Source organism: Lagenorhynchus albirostris, chromosome 14 (genome assembly GCF_949774975.1).
Source record: "Lagenorhynchus albirostris chromosome 14, mLagAlb1.1, whole genome shotgun sequence".
NCBI lineage: Eukaryota > Metazoa > Chordata > Mammalia > Artiodactyla > Delphinidae > Lagenorhynchus > Lagenorhynchus albirostris.
The window spans coordinates 87,297,468-87,320,333 of record NC_083108.1 but is presented as its reverse complement, the minus strand read 5'-3'; the positions used below and the strand labels follow the sequence as shown (position 1 = coordinate 87,320,333).

The following is a 22,866-nucleotide window of genomic DNA, read 5'->3' as shown; positions in this document are numbered from 1 at the left end:
CAACCCAAGGGGCCGATCCTGGAGGCAGGGCTCTCAGGGAACATTTTCTCCACTAGGCACTGCCCCTCCCCTCTTCACAAAGCGGCCCGTGCTCAGGTCTCCACTTCTACACCACCCATTCACTTCCCACCCGGGTGGAGTCTAGCTTTTGTCCTCTCCATTTTAACGAAACTGCTCTCACTTCCCAGCACGATGCGTTTAAATCTGTGTGAAATCTGAAGGCCACTTGACAGCCCCTCCCCAGCTTCTGGGCAGAGCTGACTACTGCTGAGCACGGTCTCCACAGAGAAGCTCTGCGACCTCCCTCTGTCCCGCTGCCCAGGTACCCTCCTGCACCCACAGCAGAGGCTGGACACGGGCACCTATGAGTAGCATCTGGCTTGCCTTATGTTTTGTATTTTTATAAAATACGCCTTGTATTTTTACAAAATATGAATTCACTGCTGACATTTGTAAGTTGAGATGTTTCACCTAAACACGCTAGGTTCCTTGCTTCTCTGGAAAACCCAGAACCTGGTCCCAGCCCTCTGGCATGGCTGAAACCCACGTCTCAGCAGAACACACTCTGTCAGCACCGACTCCCTCCTTCCCCTCCACTGGCCTGGGCACACGTGAGGCTGGCCCCCAACGCAGCGTGTGTGTCCATCACCAGGCATAAGCTCCATACCGCCTCTCCTACTCGTGTCTGTCACTCTTGCATGTGTGAAGAAGATGACTGTCAAAACAATTATTTCACTGAGGGGAAGAGGTGGTCACTAACTGGTGCCCCACTGCTGGAGCACCTCCGGCTGGGGTCAGGGGTCAGGGAGGGGACCAGGACACCCCGCCCATGGACTGGCCTGCAGGGTTTGCATAGAGCAAGGGTGGGATTTCCCCCGGGCGAGAGGCTGTCAAGGGTCACCCTGGCCTCTGGAGCCCCTGATGAGTGGCAGGAGGGACTGAAGACATGGGGCTCCAGGCTCCCTGGGTCCTGCCCACCCCTCTCATCCTCCAGCTAGCCGTGACTCGGCCCAGGCCATGGTCAACAATCAGAGCGTGGGACCTCGCAGTAAACGAGTCACGGAGTGGCCTCCCTCGGCTCCCCTGCCCAGTCCTACAGGCTATGTAGAAACACAGAGCCATTACCGACCTCGTAGTTAACTGCACGCACACTAGTGATTAGCAGCGCGAATAACCGGATAACGGCCACTCAACCCTGAATTTTTATTCCTTTCCGATGCAAGAAGTTTAATAGCTCTAGAAATCTAGAGGAGGCAAAGGGACACTGCATTCAACTTGTGCAAATTCAAAGACAGGTGTGAAAAGAGAAAGCAAGGAAAAAGGAAGCCAGAGACGTACCACTCAGCGAGCTTATAACCTGGACTGAGGTAAAGATGGGGGCAGAAGCTCCCGGTCACGCCCAACTCCTGATTCACGGGCTTCCCCCGGGTGGGCTGGCTGTCAGTACTGAGAGCCCCGCCGGGAGGCATGAGGAGTGATTTACGAAGTGCTTCCCTGGTGGCGCAGTGGTTGAGAGTCCGCCTGCCGATGCAGGGGACACGGGTTCGTGCCCCGGTCCGGGAAGATCCCACGTGCCACGGAGCGGCTGGGCCCGTGAGCCATGGCTGCTGAGCCTGTGAGTCCGGAGCCTGTGCTCCGCAACGGGAGAGGCCACAACAGTGAGAGGCCCGCGTACCGCAAAAAAACAAAAGAAACAAAGAAAAACAAAGCGCTGCAGGGATTACCGCCCACTCTGACGCCCACTGCACCCCCAGCCCAGAACCAACAGGCAGGTAAGATGAGACCGCACCAGATCCGCTCTTTGATTTGAACATTTAAAGAAACTGTATTTAACTTGATTTATGCATTAAAGAAATTATCTGAGTTCTCTAAGACATTTTTTTAAAGACACATACATTAAGTTCACTCAAGTAATTGATTTTTGAAGTCTAAAAATGTTAATTTAGCACATCAAAATTACACATTGCATGCCAGTGCCAGACGGGAATGGCAAAAGGACACAGTTATCATTTTTAACAAAAGCTTCCTCCTAAAGTGACAAGCAGCTTACGTTTTAAAAGGGAATTAACCTCAGGCTGACCCTCCAATCTCTAACTGAGAGTGACAGGCTTTATAAATTCATTGTATCAGGTGTCCCTGTGAAGTAGGCTGAACAGATGAATTCCCGTGGCTTTGCTAAAGGTTCTTCTCATTCAGTATTTAACCTCTGAATAAAATAATTTTAAAAAGACCTGATAATGAGACCAAGGTTAAATACTTTCAAATGATTTCTTGAATAGAACTTCAAGATTCACCTTCTATTAATAACCTTTAAGTAATTAAAAAGAGAAAAGAGTAGCAACCAGCAAGAGCAAGTAGGAACTGTAGCCAATTCCGAGGTGCACATTAGACCCCTGTGTCCTTTAGGAAAGCAACCCCGGCAAACAGCGGCACAACACATGTCCCCCGACGCCCACTTTCCCCGTCCTTCTTAACAGAACTCTGCTTTTCTTTAGGGCAGCGATGTAGCCGACTGAAAGCCCACTTCCCAGCCTGTGCTGCAGGACAGCAGGACCATGAGAAACTGCTTTCTGCTCTTGCTCTTCCTCTTCATCCTTCCTGGAATGCAGGGCTGATGCTGGTGATGGGGCAGCCATCTTGCCAACGTGAAGTGACAGGCAAAAGGATGAGGCCACATGCTAAGGGTGCTTAACATGAACGCTCCTCATGGCACCTCTACCGGACCTGCAAACCTGCCCCCGCACCTGACACCCTGCCCGGAGGCGCACAGTGAGGTACTCACAGTCAGTGGTGTACTCCACCTGGGAGGGCTGCACGGCCGTGCCATCTGCCGTGGGTGCAGTGGGGGCAGGACTGTCGGCCTGGGCTTTACGGACCAGGGCCGCAAGGGGGTGATCTGGGTCCACCACCTTCAAAGGCTGCAGAGAGAGAGGGTGCAAGGTCACACCACATCCTGCATTCTGAGTCACGCAGAACCCTTCTGTGGCAAGAAGGCTCTAGGACGGTGTCTACGCTTCAGAAAAACCTCAGCACACGCATGCACGCAGCACACACATGCACACCACACCCACACACGTGGGCAGGCGCACAGAGGGAGGCCCTGACCGTGGCCGACGAGAACTCTAGCTGGTTGTGAGTTCCAGAGGAACTGAATAAACAAATCACCTCAATCTTCCGAATGACATGAAGGAAAAGGAGGGATGACCAAGACTAGATTGCTGCTGAGAAAAGTGTGAGCCTCCAAATTCACTCAAAACCTCAACCTCTGCCCATCCTTAAAGCAATTTCTGATTTTTAATCACCAACAGCTTTTAAAGCCCAATCAATCAGCCACACTGCGTGACTGCTGAAATGACATGCTTAGGTCTGATGGACCCCTGTTTTTTCACATCACAAATGGCACAATGAATGGTGTGGATTAACTCCTTATAATAAGAATGAAAAGAAAATTTTTCTTTAATTTATGTTTCTCACTAATACATTATGCTATCCGTGACGGTAACAGACTATTTCAAGCGGCATATACCCTGGACACCTATGAAATCTAATCCTGTTTTAATAAAACCTGCATGAAAAAGTAATTTTCCAAGTCTTAACCAACATGTTACTTAATCTAAATATCCCAAACAGTAAAACTATAACAAAATGAAAATAAGTTGCTTGTGATTTTATAAAATGGGATATATAAGAAATAAAGGGAGCAAATCCTTTGTCACCAAGCCAAACAAAAAGGCGAGATACACGTCAATGCTAATAAAATTTAAAAAAGCTATTATACAAAGAGATGCCTGCTTAACAATTTTCCGAAGTTAAATGAGCAGTTTTGCCATGGCATAAAGCTACAGCTCAGTAACGAGATGAGAACCTTCATGAGCTCCTCCAGGCGGCTGCACTTCTTGGAAGCGAACAGGGACGGGTGCAGGTAACTCCCGCCCTCTTCGTCATCGTCATCTTCGTTGTCAGAGCTGACCCCCGACTCTGAAAGCAAAACACATGTCAAGACGTCAAGGTGCAAATAAATTACGTAAGACCTCAGACGCACACAAAGGCAGAACTGTATGCAGCCATTTCTTGGTTATCTGTCCAAAAACCACCTTCGGAAACTATTCCCTAGCTTGCTGCCACCCAAGTCGCTCAGCAGAATGGCATTTGCTCGTGACTTTATCAAGTGGGGTCGCGAGAGACAAAGGCAGCGAGAAAGGAGCCCGGCCTCGGCCCCGCTGGCGCCGTCCCTCTGGCATTTACTCGTCCGGAGCCACCGAATAGTCAGATTTTTTGGAGAAAAGGCAAAAATCGCACTGATTTTGAAGGTAAAATGACAGCAACAGATTTTTTACTGAACTACAGCAAACGAACAACCGTGGAGGAGATGAGGTCTGGGGTAAGATGCATACAACTGATTTTGCAAATCGTGTTTCAGCTGGAAGAAAAATTCAATGGCAGACACATGTACTGCTGTCTCAGAATGTTATTCAAAATACTTAATTGGTCTTTGTAGTAAGAATTCCAAATTCAGACACTTATAAAAACAACAGCTCAAGGCAGAGTAAAGAAAAGAGAGTAAGATTAGCCACTTCATTCTGTGGACTTGTGTAATTTAGCCTCAGGCCCTAACACGGGGTGCACGCTAGAACGATGCACGGAGCACGAGGCTCGCTGTTCTGTCTGTGACATGTTCAACAACCAGGATGAGGGGAAACGTTTCCAACCTAGATGGTTATGCTCTGATGGCATCAACATTTAATTCTATGTCACCCATCTTTGAAAACGTTAATTAAGAATCTAGGGCTTCCCTGGTGGCGCAGTGGTTGAGACTCCGCCTGCCGATGCAGGGGACACGGGTTCGTGCCCCGGTCTGGGAAGATGCCACACGCCGCGGAGCGGCTGGGCCCGTGAGCCATGGCCGCTGAGCCTGCGCGTCCGGAGCCTGTGCTCCGCAACAGGAGAGGCCACAACAGTGAGAGGCCCGCGTACCGCAAAAAAAAAAAAAGAATCTAATATATGTTCAGACTTATTGCACGGCAGGTTTAATCCTCGTGCCTTAGTGGCAGGATTTCACAAACGTTCAGGAAGTCCTACAGCGCAGATCTCAACCCCTCCCCCAGCCCAACACAGGACAGAAACAGTTTCACATACTCTTTTTCTCTTCACTTTTGTTTTCTGCCAGTACCGTATACCGTCCTTCTTTCATAGCTTTCTGGATGAATTTGTAGTAGGGATTGAGGTAGTGATCAAAGCGTAGAAAGTCGAATTGAGAGTTTCGGGCCTGTTTGGCCTTCAGCATTATTTCAAACTGTGCACCCTGTTTGCACACGAAGTTGGCCGTGCGCTCAATAATGGCGTGCATTTTGGCTGTTGGTGGCTACAAGAGAACACACGCATTCACGTTATCAGTCTGTCCTCTTTTCCGCTGAGCGTGTGACTTAAAACACAGGAATAACCCTGGTTTTACTACTGACTAGAGACATTTCAATGGGAAGAGTCCAGTTTGAACAGACTGTGGCACTGGCCCTGTTACACGACACTCAGTTTTTGAATTTTGCAGTATTTTGTGGGAAGAAAACTCACCTGCTGAGGCAGGCCATTCTAGCTTTGTACTGAACCCACAGGAGGCAAGCTTTTCCGCACCAATCAATGTGTTTCCTATATTGGGGGCCCTTAACCAGGGTTCCGTGATAGGGTTCAGGGGGTTGTGAATCAATCCTCTGGGGAGTTGTATGCAAATTTTGCACATACACATGCAATTTTCTAGGGAGAGGGGTGCATGTTTCAATAAGTTTCTCAAGGATCTAAGAATCATTTCTCTTCCCTTTTTCTCAGCAGGGACTAATGTTTAGAGCTTCGAAAACACTACTTTTGTACATCCAAGGAAAGCCGCAGGCTCACGCCCAGCCTTTCCTTCTGCACCTGACCTCTCCTCACCCCGTTCCTCCTTCTTACTCCAAGACTGCCCCGTGGCGCCCGTTCATCAACGCTCCCACTTAAAAGTACAGAGCTCCAGGGACTTCCTTGGTAGCGCAGTAGTTAAGAAACCACCTGCCAGTGCAGGGGACACAGGTTTGATCCCTGGTCCGGGGAAGATCCCACATGCCGCGGAGCAACTGAGCTCGTGCGCCACAACTACTGAGCCTGCGCTCTACAGCCCGCAAGCCACAACTACTGAGCAAGTGTGCCACAACTACTGAAGCCCGCAGGCCTAGAGCCCGTGCTCCACAACAAGAGAAGCCACTGCAATGAGAAGCATGCGTATCACAGTGAAGAGTAGCCCTGGCTCGCCACAATTAGGGAAAGCCCACATGCAGGAATGAAGACCCAACGCAGCCAAAAAAAAAAAAAAAAAAAAAAGTACAGAGCTCCAAACTGAGGCCCAGCTACCTGTGGTCTGGCCAGAGCAGAGACGGTTTCACCCACATTTACTGGGCAAGTCATCTGGTTGCCTTGAAGTGCATTCACTACCTGGAACCAGACCCCACCTCTCTCCTGCACGTGCTGCTAAGTTACCTCCGCCACATCATGAGCTGAGCAATTCCTACCCACACAAGGAGCCCCTCGGACCAGAAGCTGGAAGCCACACATCTGAAATACTTTTAATATTAATGAAGAGATTAACACTAGAAAATTACATGCAAATAAAGTGGGAAATTATTCTCATTAATAATGGGCGGTTAAGAACTCAAGATGCTTACTGTAATTTCAGGGCTGAATCCTTCACAAAATACAAACGCCTTAATTCTCAAATGTGATTCCTGAACTAATGATGTCCTTCACACTCACACTGGATAAATGTCTATGACTATTTACTGGTCCCCAAATACACCAGAGTCCATGTCAAAGGCCCCCTGTTGCACCGAGGTGCGGATCCTGATGCACATGTTCAGTGGCTTTGGCTCAACGGGAAGATTCATTTTTGCATTAGTGTGTTCCGTATATATGACAATTGTTAAGGACCGCTTCAGAATAATGATCCTTAAAGGAAAATACAACCCCTCCCGCCGCCCAAGTAGAGATGTTCTCCACTGACCAAACCAAAACGCTGGTCTAAAACTTCTTAAAAGCAGGCCCTCTTATGATGTCACATTATGGCTACAGCAGTCACAGAGAGTGTGGGAGTCATTTTACAAAGCGACGACGATTACAGCGAAACAAAGCAGCTTACGAGCACCCTTCAAGATGTGCTACTGAAGCAAGTGGACATAAGATAAACATTCGGTTTGGAGAAAGTCATTCTCTGCTCTCCTTATCATGTAGGTTTTAGAAAAATCCTCTTCTATTTAAGAATATGATTATTCCTACCATAAGATGGGATTTTCAGGATGTAGCCAACACATAAATACGTATGTGTTACAAAGACTGACTGGTCCAGGGGAAAATGCTTTTCTAATTTATGGAAGCCTTTTAAGAAAGCAACTGAGCCCAGGAAGGGGGACTAACACCTCCCAGCATCTCCAAAATTAACGTGGCTCTAGAAACTCGAATAGGCATCAGGAAATGGGACAACAGTATGTGAGGTCAGAAAACCTGCACCCATTTTCCAAAGAGCTTTGGAAAATGCTGGAGCTCTGATCCCTGCAGCAGGGTGGGGCTGGGGGCCAGGCTGGGCAGCAGGTGGGGTGAATAAGCGAGGAGCCCCAGGAGCAGCTGGGCTGGCCCTCTCTCCTCCTCTGTGATCAGAGCCCCAAATAATATCAGACTGAGGCACGAACTCAACTGTCAAAACAAAACTATGGAAGTAACAGCAGGAAGTATAGGAAAATATTTAAAAACTGTCAGGGGTGGAAAGGTCTTCTAAGACAAGATTCAAAATCCTGAAGCCAGAAAGGAATACAGTGACATATATGGTGACATAAATGGCTTCACAAATACCTTTAAATTCTGCACGGAGAGAGGAACAAACAGGTAAAAGACAAAGCGCCAGGAGAACAGGAGTGCACGACGCTTACCGGACCAGGGCTTAGCACTCATCACACGTGAAAAGTCCTCACAAACCCCCAAGGAAAGGCAGGACTCCACAGGAACACAGGGGTAAATCGTGCTTCATTTGTCTCCCCACCCCCATCCCATGGCAACACAGCACCTGAAGGTATGGTGAGACTGACGCTCTAATCAGAACAACATTCGGTAAGGCGTAACCGCAGTGGCTCTGGGCTGGAAGTGCAGGCCTGACCCTTACAGGATGACCTGGGGCGGCTGCTCTCGACGGCTCTGCCCCGTGTCCCCGTCAGAGGCACTGGTGTCGTGAGGACAGAAGACCCGAGCTAACACAGCGCCTGGCATACAGCACATGCTCAATGAATACTCACTATCTGATGTTGTTATTAACCTACTGGTGCCGCCGCGCAGGACCAGGACGGGAATTGTACATTGTATCCTCCCCCCTTTTCCTTCTGTCCATAAAATATGTTAAACAAGCACATTTCCCTTGTAAATACACTCAAACGGGCGTGCCGAACAAGCAGCACTTCCGATCCCCTTGCTGACCCGAGGGGAACGTGAGGTGTCACACAACAGGCGGGGGGCTCACGAGACCTCGCGCGCCTCTGGGCAGTGCTTGTGGAAACCTCGTTTGGGCTCAGAACCCGGATCTGCGGCGTCTCGGGTGGGTGAGAGACTCGGCTGAGACGCGCCCTCCACCTTCCCCGCAGTGCAAGACAACACAACACAGCCAGAGACGGACCTGGGCACGTGTAGAACTCAGGAGGTGACAGAGACAGGCCTTCAGGTCCCTGGGAAAGGGACAGGTAACTGAAAACACAATGTCGGGACAAGTGATGCTGGGCTACATATTCCGGGAGAAAACAGTTCCTTACTTCCCAAGAAACATACAAGTGGACAAACAGTCACTACGAAAAGCTAAAATAAAGCTGTGAGGTCACCTGAGGAGCTGGCGTCTAGAGGCCCAGTGGGACCAGGCGGCCAGCCTCGAGCAGGCGCCGGCACGCGGCTTCCAGGACGCTGTGACCTCTCACTGCTCCTGACCCTTCGCACGGACCCCCAGAGACCCTGCAGCCATGGGGTTCTACTCCAAAAGCCTAGTTTAAACCTGAGAACCCCTCAAGCACCCGCTCTCTTTACCACCCCCGCCTCCGCCGCTGCCCGAGCAGCCCCTGCCCACCGAGGCAGCAAGCGTCACCTAAACACGAGCCGGCAGTTTCATGCTCGGTCACCAAGACGGAACGTACGACGCGGACACCTGTCTCCTAGGCAGTCTCCCCACTAACGCGGACACGACAGTGTGTGGCGTATACAGCAAATCGCTGCCCCGATTCACAGCAATTCTGAAGAATGACATACTGCTACCTCCGTACAGGAAAGGCCAGCTGTCCACAGGCCACCTGGTGAGCGCTCACACACGGTTTCTCCACAGTCGCGAGATTTCCTACCCGGGGGACCATTCTATACGAACATCGGGAGACAGCAGACCACTATACGCCAGGCTTGCTGTGCTCTCCACGGGGAGCCGACGCTTTGGTCCCGGCAGGCCACCACGCAGCCTAGTGGTGCTGACTCTGGGAACATACAGCCATGAAATACTTCAGTAGGAATTAAGGCAACAAAATCTACTACACATCTATGTTTATGTTCGCATAAAAGCTTAAAAATGATCTTCATACCAAAACTTAATAAGAATCTATAAAGTCAACCTTAAATAAAAGCTTTTAGCATTACGTGTGGGTAAGAGAGCAACTGTTTTTAATGCGTCTCTCACGTAGAATAGCATATTCCAGAAAAAACAGAAATACAATACATAAAAATATATCAATACAAGTCTCAGGATATCAAATCTTCAGATAACATTTTCAGTTTTAACTATAGCAAACTGATCAACGGTAGAAACGGGAATCAAACATAAATAGTGATTCTACTTGGCAAAATCCAAAGAAATTTTGACCCATATTTGCAAGAAAAGAGAAAGAGAAGGAGAGGATTTATAAATGAGTAAGTGGAGGAAGGAATGGGTGGAGGCAGGAATTAAATTCTGTTCTCTCCCATCGTCACATAAAACCGAAGGGCAAGAACCAGCAGATTCACGCTGCGCTAAATAAGGGAAGTATCACGTGCTAGCGTGGGGAACGCAAGAGGCTCCTTCTACGGGGAATTTTCAGCATCCACTGTTTATTCAATGATGCTGTAACAGGACACAATGAAGGGGCTTGAATACCCACATCCGTGGTGCTTGCAATCCAGTTAGGAAGATGCCAGAGAAAAACCTTTACTCTGAGCACGAATATCCCTTTTCCAAGCATGTACATGCAACACAAATATTTTAAACGTCCCTAATGAACATGTAAGAATCCCACAAAGCACAGCGACTCAGGATGGCACAACGGCTAAGACCATGGGTCAGAGGTCCTGCCTGGCACGCACGACCCAACTTCTTCACTTTTCTGCACCTGTGAAAGGGGAACAGGAAGCTACCTTATGGGGTTACTAGCATTAAGTAATACTTAGAAAATCCTCAATGGGGCCTGTCACAATGTAACCTTGACTGGACGTAGCTGAAATAGCGAAGTGAGATCAGTGGGAACTAGAGACCCAGCTGCAGAGCACTTAGGCCAAGAGGATGCGACCCAGGTGTCCCTCCCGAGGGCAGGGGCCGCCTGGAGATGCCACAGGGCCCTAGTCATAACGGAAAGGAGAACCGGGTGGAAGGGTGCCAAGAGAATGTTACAGTAAAGGTCCCCATCTGGAGTGCCCACAAAACCACACCAGCAAAAGACAGGACACAGCAACTGTACTGAAAGCCACGTGCCTTGAGCAGGAGGGTTTTTGCATCTAAACGTGGCTAACAGTCTCCTCACCAGTAGTTCTGACTGGGTTTTTCCATGTTGGTAAAGTCTGGGGATTCAACCGTATGGTCTCCGAGACTGAGCCAGCTCCCCAGGCCCCTGATGCTCTGGCCTGGTGATTCTGCTAGAATTTCTCCCTTTTTCTTTAGGGGGGAAAGAGGTGGTGTGTGATTTTTTCTCCATTAACTCACAAATAATTTTAAAGCATTACACACCCAAACTAGAAAGCAACTGTGATCATGGCGGGGTGCTCTCACCAGTACTTCCTGATAAGTAGTAACAAAGGTTAACAGTATTGTGAACGAGAAAGACACCTACCAGCTCCACATCAGACGGCACGTTCAATCCTAAAGGGGCAATGAAAGGCTCCTCGTTTTCCTCCAAATTTTCAGCCTCGTGTTTTTCTGTATAAAAAGAAGACATAGAACTTCAGAACCGTGACCTGCAGAGGAGGCACACCCACCAGCTGAAAGCCACTACGGGGCCAGGGGGCGCGGGCATGACGGGCCCTTCCCGGTTCTGTCGCACACCATCCCTCCCAGGAACACTTCTGTTCTCTGCTCGCTCCACCACGTGTGGGCAGAATCACTTTACCAAACCCCCGAGGGGCTGGGGGTACAGACACAGCGGCAGCGTGGACTCCCCGGCCGTGGGGAGGGTGCAGCGAGACAAGGCATGTGAGCATTTCCCCGACAAGGCTCCGCACTCGGCAGGCACTCGACACACGCTAGGCTCTCCTCCTTCCCAGCCCCTCTGACCTGCTAGGACCGCCCTTCAAACTATCGCTGTGGGTCCCCCAGAGCGTCAAGCACAGGTGCTCAATTCCAAGACAACCGCTTTCACCGCTGAACCGTAAAACCCCAGCACGTAACTGCCAAGACTTCCCCCCCCAAGCAAACCACCTCTCTTTCCACAAATAATCAGATGTATTTCCAATTCTTCTTCTTCTTCTTCTTGTTTTAAAGACGTACTTATTATTTATTTACTTGTTTGTTTATTTATTTATTTATTGGGGCTGCATCGCGTCTTAGTTGAGGCACGCAGGATCTTTGTTGAGGCATGCGGGATCTTTCTTTGCGGCGAGCGGGCTTCTCTCTAGTTGCAGCGTGCGGGTTTTCTCTTCTCTAGTTGTGGTGTGCGGGTTCCAGGGCGTGTGGGCTCTGTAGCTGTGGCGCACGGGGTCCAGAGCGTGTGGGCTCTGTAGTTTGCAGCATGTGGGCTCTCTCATTGTGGCACACAGGCTCAGCAGTTGTGGCATGGGGGCTTAGTTACCCCGCGGCATGTGGGATCTTAGTTCCCCGACCAGGGGTTGAACCCGCGCCCTGCACCGTAAGGCAATTCTTTACCACTGGACCACCAGGGAAGTCCCTCCATTTCTTCTTTAATGGTTCATTTAATAAACATTTGTCTACTGTATATTAGACAAGGCACTACACATTATAGCTTTCTGAATTCTAAGGTACCTATATACAATTCAATCACTCAGAGGATCAATTTAAAAGAATATAGTGAAATGTACAAAAAATAGTAGAAACCCTGTAAAAGCTAACAGTTTCAAGGATTTCAACATCTACTTGTTTTTCTTTCAAGAAAGATGACATGAGATAAATATTAAATCTTCATCAAAACAAACGTTTCCATCATACATAATAGAGTCTCTTGAAGAGATGAACAATTTCAAAAGTCTCCTATCAAACCTAATTCTCTGTGAAGCCAAGAGGGCATTTTAAACAGGCTTCACAGTACACAAAGACCCGGGGACTGCAGTCTGATGAGATACAGATTGATTATAAGTTCCTATTAAATAAGAGTATTTAATACTGTCCCACAAGTTCATGTAGCCTTACTCTCACCCAAGGGCTAAAGACTTACTGTGGCCTGAAAGCTCCCTGTAATCAACAATACCCCCGCTCAGCTTCAGTAACCAAATGACACACTGAACTGGTAGATATTAGAAAACACTGGTTTGCGACATGCCAAGTAACAGCTCCAAATCCTCAATTTCCTTTGGGAATGAAGCCAAAGGTGTCTCTATAAAAGTACAACTTTTACCGTACCTCCCTAAAATGACAAAGTGATGGAAACTAAGGAAATAGCCTTTCCTTAGTGCTAAGTTGTTCTCAAAAATAAAGCCACTGGAATCAAAAGAGCTGTCTGGAACAGGTGGGTTACACAGCTTTGCTCTACTCTTATACATACCTTTCTTTACAGAAAAATGGCTTTAGCAGCACAAAATAAAACCCAACCATTGCAATACTAACTCAGATTCAGATAAATTTAAATAACTTTTTCTTTTTTAAAAAAATGGATATGTAATAATGATGAAAAACGGAAAATTTAAAGGATGGAACTGGGATGAAAACAGTAAGCTGCAAAAAGGGAAGAGAGAAGTTAAGCTGCACAGAAATAAAGGTTCCATCAAATGCTTCTGTTTAATGTCACAAGGCTTTAAGGTGCTAAAGACGCCCAGACAATGCGGTCATCCCTCAGTATCTGCAGGGGAAACCAAAATCCGTGGATACTTAAGTCCCACAGTTGGCCCTCTGTACCTGCGGTTCCACATCTGTGGATTCAACCAACAGTGCAGTACCGTTTGATTGGAAAAAAAAAAAATCTGAGAATGAGTAGACCTGCACAGTTCACACCTGTGGTGTTCAAGGGTCAACCACATAGTAATTCTGGAAATCAAGGAATATTTAGACATGTTGGTGACTCAGGAAAACAAACAAAAATTAAATTTTCAAATTTTAAGATAACGCAGCAGTAAAGTAAAGTTTGGCTGTTAGTGGTGCTGGGCACCGAACACCCAATGTTTGAATTCCGTCTACAAAGTGCGTGAATGTATAGGTACACATCCACGTACGTGTATGTTTGTGTGCACGTGTACATGTTACTCATAGACGTGGCATTTTATTTATATTAGTGTAAATTAAACATAAAGTGTCAAGCTGTAAGGTTTACATGGGCCCAACTTCCACTAAAAAGTTAATCAGCATACCAAGCAAAGTTCTGAGGATGTGATTACAGAAAGAAACAACATTTTAAATACAGAGAATGTTACGTTAAAGAGAAAACATACTAAAACTTGGAAGAGAAACCAAGTCACATGGAAGTTCTTAAAATGCAATAATTATAGCAAAGTTCAGCACCAGCCAGCCCAATAATTACACCAAGACAAGTGCCCATCACCTAGAACAGGGCTGGCAACCGCTTTCTGTAAAATGCCAGACAGTAAATATTTCTGGCTCTTCGGGCCACGTGGTCTCTGTCTCATCTACTCAACTCTGCCATTGGAGTGCAAAAGCCACACAGATAAAACGTGAACAAATGAGCACAGCTGTTCCAATAAAACCGCACAGAAACTTGCCAGCTGGGCCTCGGTCACAGTCTGCTGATCCCTAATCTGAAATGTTAAGGAATGGCTATTATACATTTTTCCAAAGGTAGTCGATGGACCTTGCAAAGGACATCTGGGCTCTATAAATCTCAATTCTTCACTTGTGAAATGGTGACAGTATGCATTCCTTCCTTCTGATCAAACACTAGATATTTAAAGCAGACATAATGTATATGGTTCAGACACAACAATAAAACAGGCAACTATTCAGAATCCCAAAGTGGATGAATTATTTTGGATAAAGGAACGAGTGTATACTTCTTAAACCTGCAAGAACATGTCTACCGCACCCTAACTTCTGAGGTATGGTCAGATCCAAAGGTCAACGGAAAAGGTGTTTAATACCTTAACCATGCTTTAACTCAATATGGTTAAAACTACACCTGGAAAAACTCTTTAGAAGCTCGCAGAACAGAGCTGTGCAACAGTGATTCTTATGTCCATCAAGTAATGAGCAGAAGGAAAGGAAGGGCAACAAGGCAAGTGTCTGTACTGCTCTCCCAGCATCACGCCCCCAGCGAGGGGTCAGGAGAACCCCGGTGCAGCTGCGCCGTGCAGGGCAGACAGCATGTTAATATTAAACTGCTATAATTACTTCATACGTGTCAGGAGGTTTGTTAAGGAGAAAACAACCAAGTCCCACATCACAGGTTCAGTTAGCTCGAAAGTGAAATCCCTCTATGATGTGATTCCTGTTCATTATTCTGAACGTCTGACTAGGTTTCTGAAGTTCTCCTTCTCTTCAACAGAACACCATGAGTAGAGTGATCCACCCTCAATGACTATCATCACTGACAATTCACGACTGACCAGCATGCAGGGCTATAACAAAGGTGCTCTCAGGTCTTACCAAAGTGACTACGGACACCTGTTCCTGAACTGCATATGGGTCTGGATTTTTTAATAGCACTATTTTTTTTAAAAATAAATATTCCGAGTTAATCCAGAAAGGCATAAATTTAAAATCTTTAATTCTATGTAAACATTATTTTGAAATACCATATGGTTAAGTCTATCCCCTAGGGCCTACTGAGCCTAAGCAGGACATACTGTGCTGTTTTCTGTCTGGTAATAACTGACTCCACAGGCGTCCTTCCACTGGGCATCGGCCACTGTTTCAGTCGTGGGGGGATGTGAAGGAGCAGGCTAGCAGGAGGGTGGTTAACGCCTGTCCTGTCAACGGCCCAAGAGCAAGTCACTGCGGATTTCAACACATATACTGTCTATCTAGAAACAAAGAATCCAGGGTGAGTAACTTCCTATTTCCTGAATCCAAAAGAGATAAAGGAAAGGCACCCAGATCCCAGACAGTAACTAAAGTCTGAATTCACTCTCCATCTCCATTAACAATTCATCTTCTGGTTTTTAGCTTTGTTTTACCCTAATACCAATGATGTTCTCTTTCTGTCCCAGCGATGCTGTAATTACTCAGTGCCCGTATCGTGTCTGGGAGACTCTACCGCTGCATGTAGTACCTGCCCAACGTCATCACCCCGGGCAGCCCCCCACCTCGCTGTTTAGAAGGCTCCTCTTCCTCTGTTGGTTCGGACGGGTCATAGTAATCACTGCCGTAAGTGAATCCCACCGCATTATAGCTCCCATCCTCCGCCAGTGCTTCACTCAACCGCTTGTATTCTTCCTCTTGAAGAAAAATAAGAATTATGTTAACAAAAATAGAAATTTACTGAGAAAAATTTTATATATTTCTAAAGTTGTAGCTATCAGTAAAGCATACAGCACACTTTTTCCAACCTCTTTTTGAGGCAAAAATGTTTCTAAAAATTCACACTTCATATCTATCAATATGTACTTTTGCCAGTACATGTTTACCACAGACAGCAGAATACGTGTCTTTTGTGGAAAATTTCTTCCTGCTGAGAAATTTGGGGATTAAGAACTGTATTAAAGATTGTTAAGGCAAAGACAAGAACATCAATTTTAATTTATACGATACTGTTAAAGAAGAACAGTTAAAGAGTTTGGTTTTTGTTTTTTCAAATCCCAGTCTGCCCTCAAAAGCTGGGAAAATTCTTTGTGGCTCTATATATAAACTATCCTGAGGTCCTCTCAGAACGCAAAGACTCCTGTTTTTCCAATCCACTGGGTACTGTCAAGATAATATCAGAAAGAGTGAGTATAAAAAAATGAATGGGAGTAAATTTTTAAATACTTAAAAAATTTTAAAGAGTTTGTTGCTTAAATAAGTTTTTCTTGAGCAGTACCTTGCCTTGCCTCTTCCTCAAGCAAGTCCGTATGCAAGGCTAAATACCTCTCTTCATCACACAGGGCCTCTATTCGTGCCTCCTCTTCAGAGAGCTGGTAATCTCTGTTCCATGTGGAATACTCAGCATCGCACTCAGAAAGGTCATGCAGGTGACCGCGCCCATCATATCTGTAATATGAACGTGCTGGTCAATGGAAAGAAATTAACGTCTGGGTTGGTTTGTGTGGGATGTTTTATACATATACTTACCGATTAAGATAAAGAAATAAAAATAGGAAAACAAACATATAAACTCTTCTCAGATTTATATTTAATTTGGCTAGTCATAGCTCACCTACTTTTAAGCTCAAGTTATCTTAACAAAGTCTAAGCTCCTTTCTGCAATATGATAAAACTTATAATTAAAGGTAAACAATCCTTTAATAGCTTAAAATGGTATCCACTTCAGTGGCAGTTCTTACCGTGTATGGTTTGGTTAACCATTCAATGCCATTTGCAAAAAAAATAAAAAATAAAAAAAAATTTTTTTTCTGAAAAGTCAAATATCATAGCTTACATTCACACAAACCGGATACATAAATACCTATCCGTAAGAACCAAACGGTCGAAATTTCCTCGCTTCCTTCTGCTAGTCCCGAACTCTCAGGAGAGATCTTCACCAAAGAAACTTGCGTCCATTGGAGGTAAAATCTTGGCTAGGCTCGCCCCCTAGCCACTTGGCTGAGGAAATAAGTGCTGGGTTATGTGATAGAGAGACACACATACATAGGAACAGTGACATATACGTGCAGTTTAAGGAGGTTCACTCGAAACAGAGCAAAACTATTAGGAGATGCAGGATCATTATTTTCTTCCAGACTTTATGCCCCCAAGATATAACATACATGAAGACGCATCCACGTGTACTTGCATGGACCGATAGATACTTTAGCCAAATTAAGAAGAGCACTTCCTGCCATGCTTTTAACACAGAAGATTCAGTGAAGATGCTGCCAATGTGCACCTCTCAGATAATGAGTGAATTAGTAAATTTCACTTAAAACACTCAGATTTAGGGTTGCAAAAACAAATGTAGAAAGACAAACAAAAGTCTGCTTAATTTTTTAATGCTGACTTTTGTAATGAGAACCAGAAAATACTACAGGTAAAAAAAGACATTTACAAGAAAAAAAGGCCAAAAATTTCAGGGTAGCCAAGTTATTGCATTTTATTAAATTTCAAAATTATGATTACTATGCTGTAAACCTCCTTAACTTACAAATGTAGATCATTATTTTAAAATATTACACATGTACATGTGTGGTGTTTGCTCCCCACTGGTTTTGGAAGACCTAACTCCCATCGTATACAGAATGATATGGAAAACTGTATAAAAAGCTCAGATTTTCTCGCTTATCAAACTTTAATAATAAATACCGCAAGTAACACTTTGGAAAAGGAAGCTGCCTGACAGCTCAGGCAGCATGATTCAATAGGAACCATGGTTTAAAGGCACAGCATGCTTGAGCAGAGCATGGGGGCCCTCAGGTCCAGACCTGAGCTGGCCACCCTCCGTCCATGAGTCCTTCTTGTCTAGATCTAACTCCAAATGGAAACGTCGGGGATGGAAAAAGCCGTCTGGTCATTACTGTGTCCATCCTGGCCAGCTCAGAGGTCATCCCTACAGTCATGTTCCAGGGCTCTGCAGAATCCAGTTTTAATTGTCTCAAACGATGGGCTTCCTTCACTCGGAGACTATTCCACAGTCTAATGGTTGGTCACGGTTACTTTTCAGTCCGGGCCCCAGAATCAGAGTTGCCAAATTGGCAAAAACCAAACCGACAAACAAAAATCCCAAGGAGAAGGAAAGAGGGACTGAAAACATGGGAAGGGAAGAGAGCAAACAACCTACATCACGTAAGGGCATCCTTTTCAAATCAAACATCTTTAGAAATCCAATCCCGGGAGCCCTCTGCCCAAAGTGGCTGAACACCCTCCAGGGTGATTACCTAAAGCACCTTTGATTTGAAAAGAACACATCTGTATCCCAGCCCCACCCTTCAGTTGTAAGAGACAGTGAAACCAGCCCTAAGAACGCTACGTCTAAGAGCAAGGCCAGTGTCTGCACGAAGTCAACTGGCCTCCAATTGATTGGCAACTTCACCCTCGGCCTGAATCTGTCAAACTCCTGGGATTAACACAGGATGGGGGAGGAGTCGGGGGGAGTCAAATGTCAAGCCGGCAAAATACGCGCGCTCCACAGAGAGCGCTGCGGGCACGACAGTTTCAAAGCCAACTCAGGGGACCCAAGAGGTATCTAATTGCGGCATCAAGCTTGCGGCGTTTCGGGCTGCCCTCCCACCCACACCGAGCTATGGGAGCGCGGAGGGCTCCAGAGCGCCGGTCAGGAGAGGCCCAGGGCCCAGGCAGCTTCCACTGCCCGGAGTGGCAACTGCAACCCAGCGACAAGAGTGAGAGGTCGCGAGGTGGCTGCGGGGGCAGAGACGATCCCTCCGGCGACAGACGCGACACGCAGCTCCAGCCAGGGCCTTAGGGCCGGTTTCACCGTCCCCCTCCCCCCGAAAACCAGGGGGATGTGGGGACAGGGGAGTGGGTGTCCCCCCGGATCCCTGATGGCTCCAGAAAACCCCTCTCCAGTCCTGGCCATCAAGTCAACATCAGACGAAATCAAGCGGGCGAGGGAAGGGGAGGACCGGCGGGTGGGGGGAGGAACCGACCTGTCGATGAGGATCTTGTGGTCCCCCATCCAGGGGATGAGGTGCTGTCCCTGCTCCTGGGCCAAGGCCCGCTCGTCGTCTCGGAACAGCTTGCAGGCATAGCCGAAGACCAGCAGCTCCACTCGGTTCCCCCCACCGCCGGCACCGCCCGGCCCGGCCTCCTCCTTCGCGCCGCTTTTCCTCTCGGTTTTGGCGCGGCCTCCGGTCGCGCCGTACATGACAGCGTCCCCGGCGTCCAGGCTGGTTCTCTTCTGCGCCGCGACGATGTCCCCGATGTCTCCGCCTGGCCTACCCCCTCAGTCAAACGCGCCGCATCCCGGCCCCAACCTCTACACCGCCGCCATAGCGGGCAACAAAATGGAGGAAGCGCAACTTCCGGCGAGGGGCGGCCCTACTTCCGGCGAGCAGGTTCTGCAGATTCGCTACTCCCGGGGCAGTTTGAGCCGCTAGAAAAGATTTGGCTTTAGCCTTTCGCATTCGGAGGCGCAGCCACGTTCGGGGCTGAAGTTATCAGAGAGGAGTGTGGTTTTCGTTTTTATTTTTCTCCGGCGGCCGTCCAGGGCAGTGGCGAAAGCGCAGCTTTGGATCGCGCGCTGCCCACACCCTGGCCCTTCCCGGCTCTGGGCGGAAGGAGGGCGGGTGCTTCGTGGGCCGAGTGCGCGGCTCGGTGTGGGCGGATATATCTTTTCTGGGCGAGGTTTCCTGTTGGCTGCCGCCTGGACCGGGGGTCCGTGGGGTCGGGTGCTTTGGAGCCGGGGGTCGTGGGGTCGGGTGACCTGGGGCCGGGACTCTGAGGCCCGGGGGGTGGCTGACAGGCTGTGCCCTGGGATGGGTCGCATGGCCTTCTGGTGCCCTGGTTTGTTTTCGGTCCTGGGGGTCACGACCCTCGTCTCGCGTACCACGGAAGGTTTCCTTAGCGGGTGTCAAAGAGCTTAGTAAACGGGAAGCGCTTCGCGGTGACGGACTTGGGGGTCCTGGGACCCATGTGGGAGAAAAGGGGTTGGGGCGCTGGTGGCAACCCCGTTTGCGGAGACCTGTCACTTGGATGCGGGGTGACTTTGCTTTGTTTTGTTTTGTTTCTTATTCTATTTAGTTTATTGGTACAACCCCTTTTTAAAACCGTCGCTATCTAGTGAAGGTCAACATACTTACCAGTACCCAGCATTTCCACTTGTCTTACCTGATACCCCAAGACCTGCGGGAGACTTGGACTCAAGTGTTTATAGCAACTTTTTGTTTCTTTTTTTTTTAACATCTTTATTGGAGTATAATTGCTTTACAATGGTGTGCTAGTTTCTGCTGTATAACAAAGTGAATCAGCTACACGTATACATATATCTCCATATCCCCTCCCTCTTGCGTCTCCCTCCCTCCCTCCCTATCCCACTCCTCCAGGTGGTCACAAAGCACCGAGCTAATCTCCCTGTGCTATGCGGCTGCTTCCCACTAGTATAGCATCATTACTGAATGACCCCAAACTGGAAACAGCCCAAGTGCCCATCAACAACAGAATGCTTAAATAAATTGTAGTATAGTAATATACACAGTGGAATATACAATGAAACCGAATGAGCTGCAGTTACAAGCAAGAGCCTGGATGAATCAGAAACAATTTTGAAAGGAAGCAAGACGGAAAAGTACAAATAGTACTTTTGTGATTTCAATCCTAAAATTCAAACAGGCAAAACTAAGCTATAGTGTTCAGGTGGTAAAAGATTAAAGCAAAGGGAACTTCCCTGGTGGTACAGTGGTTAAGAATTCACCTGCCAGTGCAGGGGACACGGGTTCGAGCCCTGGTCCGGGAAGATCCCACGTGCCGCGGAGCAGCTAAGTCCGTGCATCACAACCACTGAGCCTGCGCTCTAGAGCCTGCGAGCCACAACTACTGAAGCCTGCATGCCTAGAGCCCGTGCTCCGCAACAAGAGAAGCCACCGCAATGAGAAGCCCGCGCACTGCAACGAAGGGTAGCCCTCGCTTGCTGCAACTAGAGAAAGCCCACGTGCAGCAATGAAGACCCAACACAGCCAAAAAAATAAAATTTAAAAATAAATAAATAAAATTGAAGTTGCTTTTAAAAAGAAAAGATTAAAGCAAAGTAAAGCAATGTTAAAAGAGATGATTACGTGAGGGATGTGGGGGAAGCAGAGCGTTATGATCAGGAAAGGCTGATGGGATGCTGCAAACATTCTATTTGTTGAGCTGAGTGATAGTTACAAGAGTGTTGACAACTCTGGAGTGCATTTTTTAAAAATAATTTTATTTATTTATTATATTTAGCTGTGTTGGGTCTTTGTTGCTGTGCGCAGGCTTTCTCTACTTATGGCAACCAGGGGCTACTCTTCATTGCAGTGCGTGGGCTTCTCATTGTGGTGGCTTCTCTTGTTGTGGAGCACGGGCTCTAGGCATGCAGGCTCGGTAGTTGTGGCAAACGGGCTCAGTTGCTCTGCGGCATGTGGGATGTTCCCGGACCAGGGCTCGAACCAGTGTCCCCTGCGTTGGCAGGCGGATTCTTAACCACTGCGCCACGAGGGGAGTCCTGTCAAGTGCATTTTTGTTTAATGTTTTTAAAAAGAATAAAGGGCATCTCGGGTGTAAGCTGTTATTATTTTTTGATATTTTTATTTCAGCCACACACACATATGGTCATAAGATGTAGTTCTTATTGTGGACCACAGTAAAGAAGTTTGCTTATATTATCTGGAAGATTCCTTCCTATTCTGTAATTTGAAATGGCCGATAACTTCCATTAACATTCTTCCCACACAGGAATGCCTGCTTTTTAACACAACCAGAATCTTAAAGTGTGGGTGGGTTTTGGGCAGTCGTGATGGGTAGGATGGCCAGCCCTGTCCATTGCTGTGGACGTTAGCTCAGTCCACTCAAACTGGAGCTCTTTGATCTCCAGTTACTTCATCTGTCCAATGAGGCTAAGAACTTAGCCAGGTCCCTGCCATGAATGCTAACTGGCCACGTGAATGGTAACTAGTCAGAGCCAAGTTGGGTGAGGCCATAGAGGAAATGCCTCTCCTAAGACCACCCCACACTGGCAGGCACAGGTTGTGAAGGGGTGATACATTTTTGGAAGTAAATAGTCATAGAAAATGGGTCTATATGGTCTAGATTTCTAGGTCCATCTTCGTGCAATTTTGTCCTTTTCAACCAAATGTGATTTAACTTTTATACATTTGCAAGAGTTTGTGTGAATAATGCAGTAAATCAGGATATAAGTCCTATGTCAGGTCATGGGTCCCAGCTTGCATTCAGGGTTATGAAAGAGCATATCAGTCAACCCATCTCACCTGAGCACTTACCATGTGTCAGGCACTTGAGTGCACCTCACAGGACTGTGAACTCCTGGGTGATAGAAAACGTATTTGTATCCCCAGTTGGACAAAAATTAATGACAATGCGTTGTCTATCGTTTGGAAATTTCATTCAGTGGCCGATAACATTGCGGCCCCTGGGTGAGATGCATTGTCTCCTTGAATAAAGATTCTTTGCTAGCAAAGAAGGGAAGAATGGGTATTGGGTGGGCAAATAAGCAATGTCTGTTACATTTTACATTATCCCTACTCATAAAAGGCAGGGGGAAACATGTAAACACATAAATACGGTAAAGGGGCATACAATTTCTATGAATCTGAACATGCTTAATTTAGAAATAATAGCTTATATTATCGAGCATTTTTCAATTAGGGTTCTCTTAGGAAAACAAAGGTGGTTCTACAGAGGGAAGTTAG

The 22,866-nt window shown here is 47.2% G+C and overlaps 1 protein-coding gene across 3 annotated transcripts in view; it reads right to left on the bottom strand.

Moving 5' to 3' along the window:
* SFSWAP (splicing factor SWAP) overlaps positions 1-19,477 on the bottom strand; it is an 81,747-nt gene extending 62,270 nt beyond the window's left edge. For 2 of the 3 annotated variants that reach the window (XM_060122029.1, XM_060122027.1), the window contains exons 1-7: positions 19,126-19,477; positions 16,407-16,576; positions 15,694-15,825; positions 11,106-11,191; positions 5,137-5,362; positions 3,866-3,978; positions 2,783-2,918 (exon numbers count right to left, since the gene is read on the bottom strand). In XM_060122029.1, coding sequence (XP_059978012.1) covers positions 2,783-2,918; positions 3,866-3,978; positions 5,137-5,362; positions 11,106-11,191; positions 15,694-15,825; positions 16,407-16,576; positions 19,126-19,343 — 1,081 coding nt within the window. In that variant the 5' untranslated portion in view covers positions 19,344-19,477. The other variant, XM_060122028.1, reaches the window with a different exon arrangement.
* Between the last annotated feature and the right edge of the window lie 3,389 nt (positions 19,478-22,866).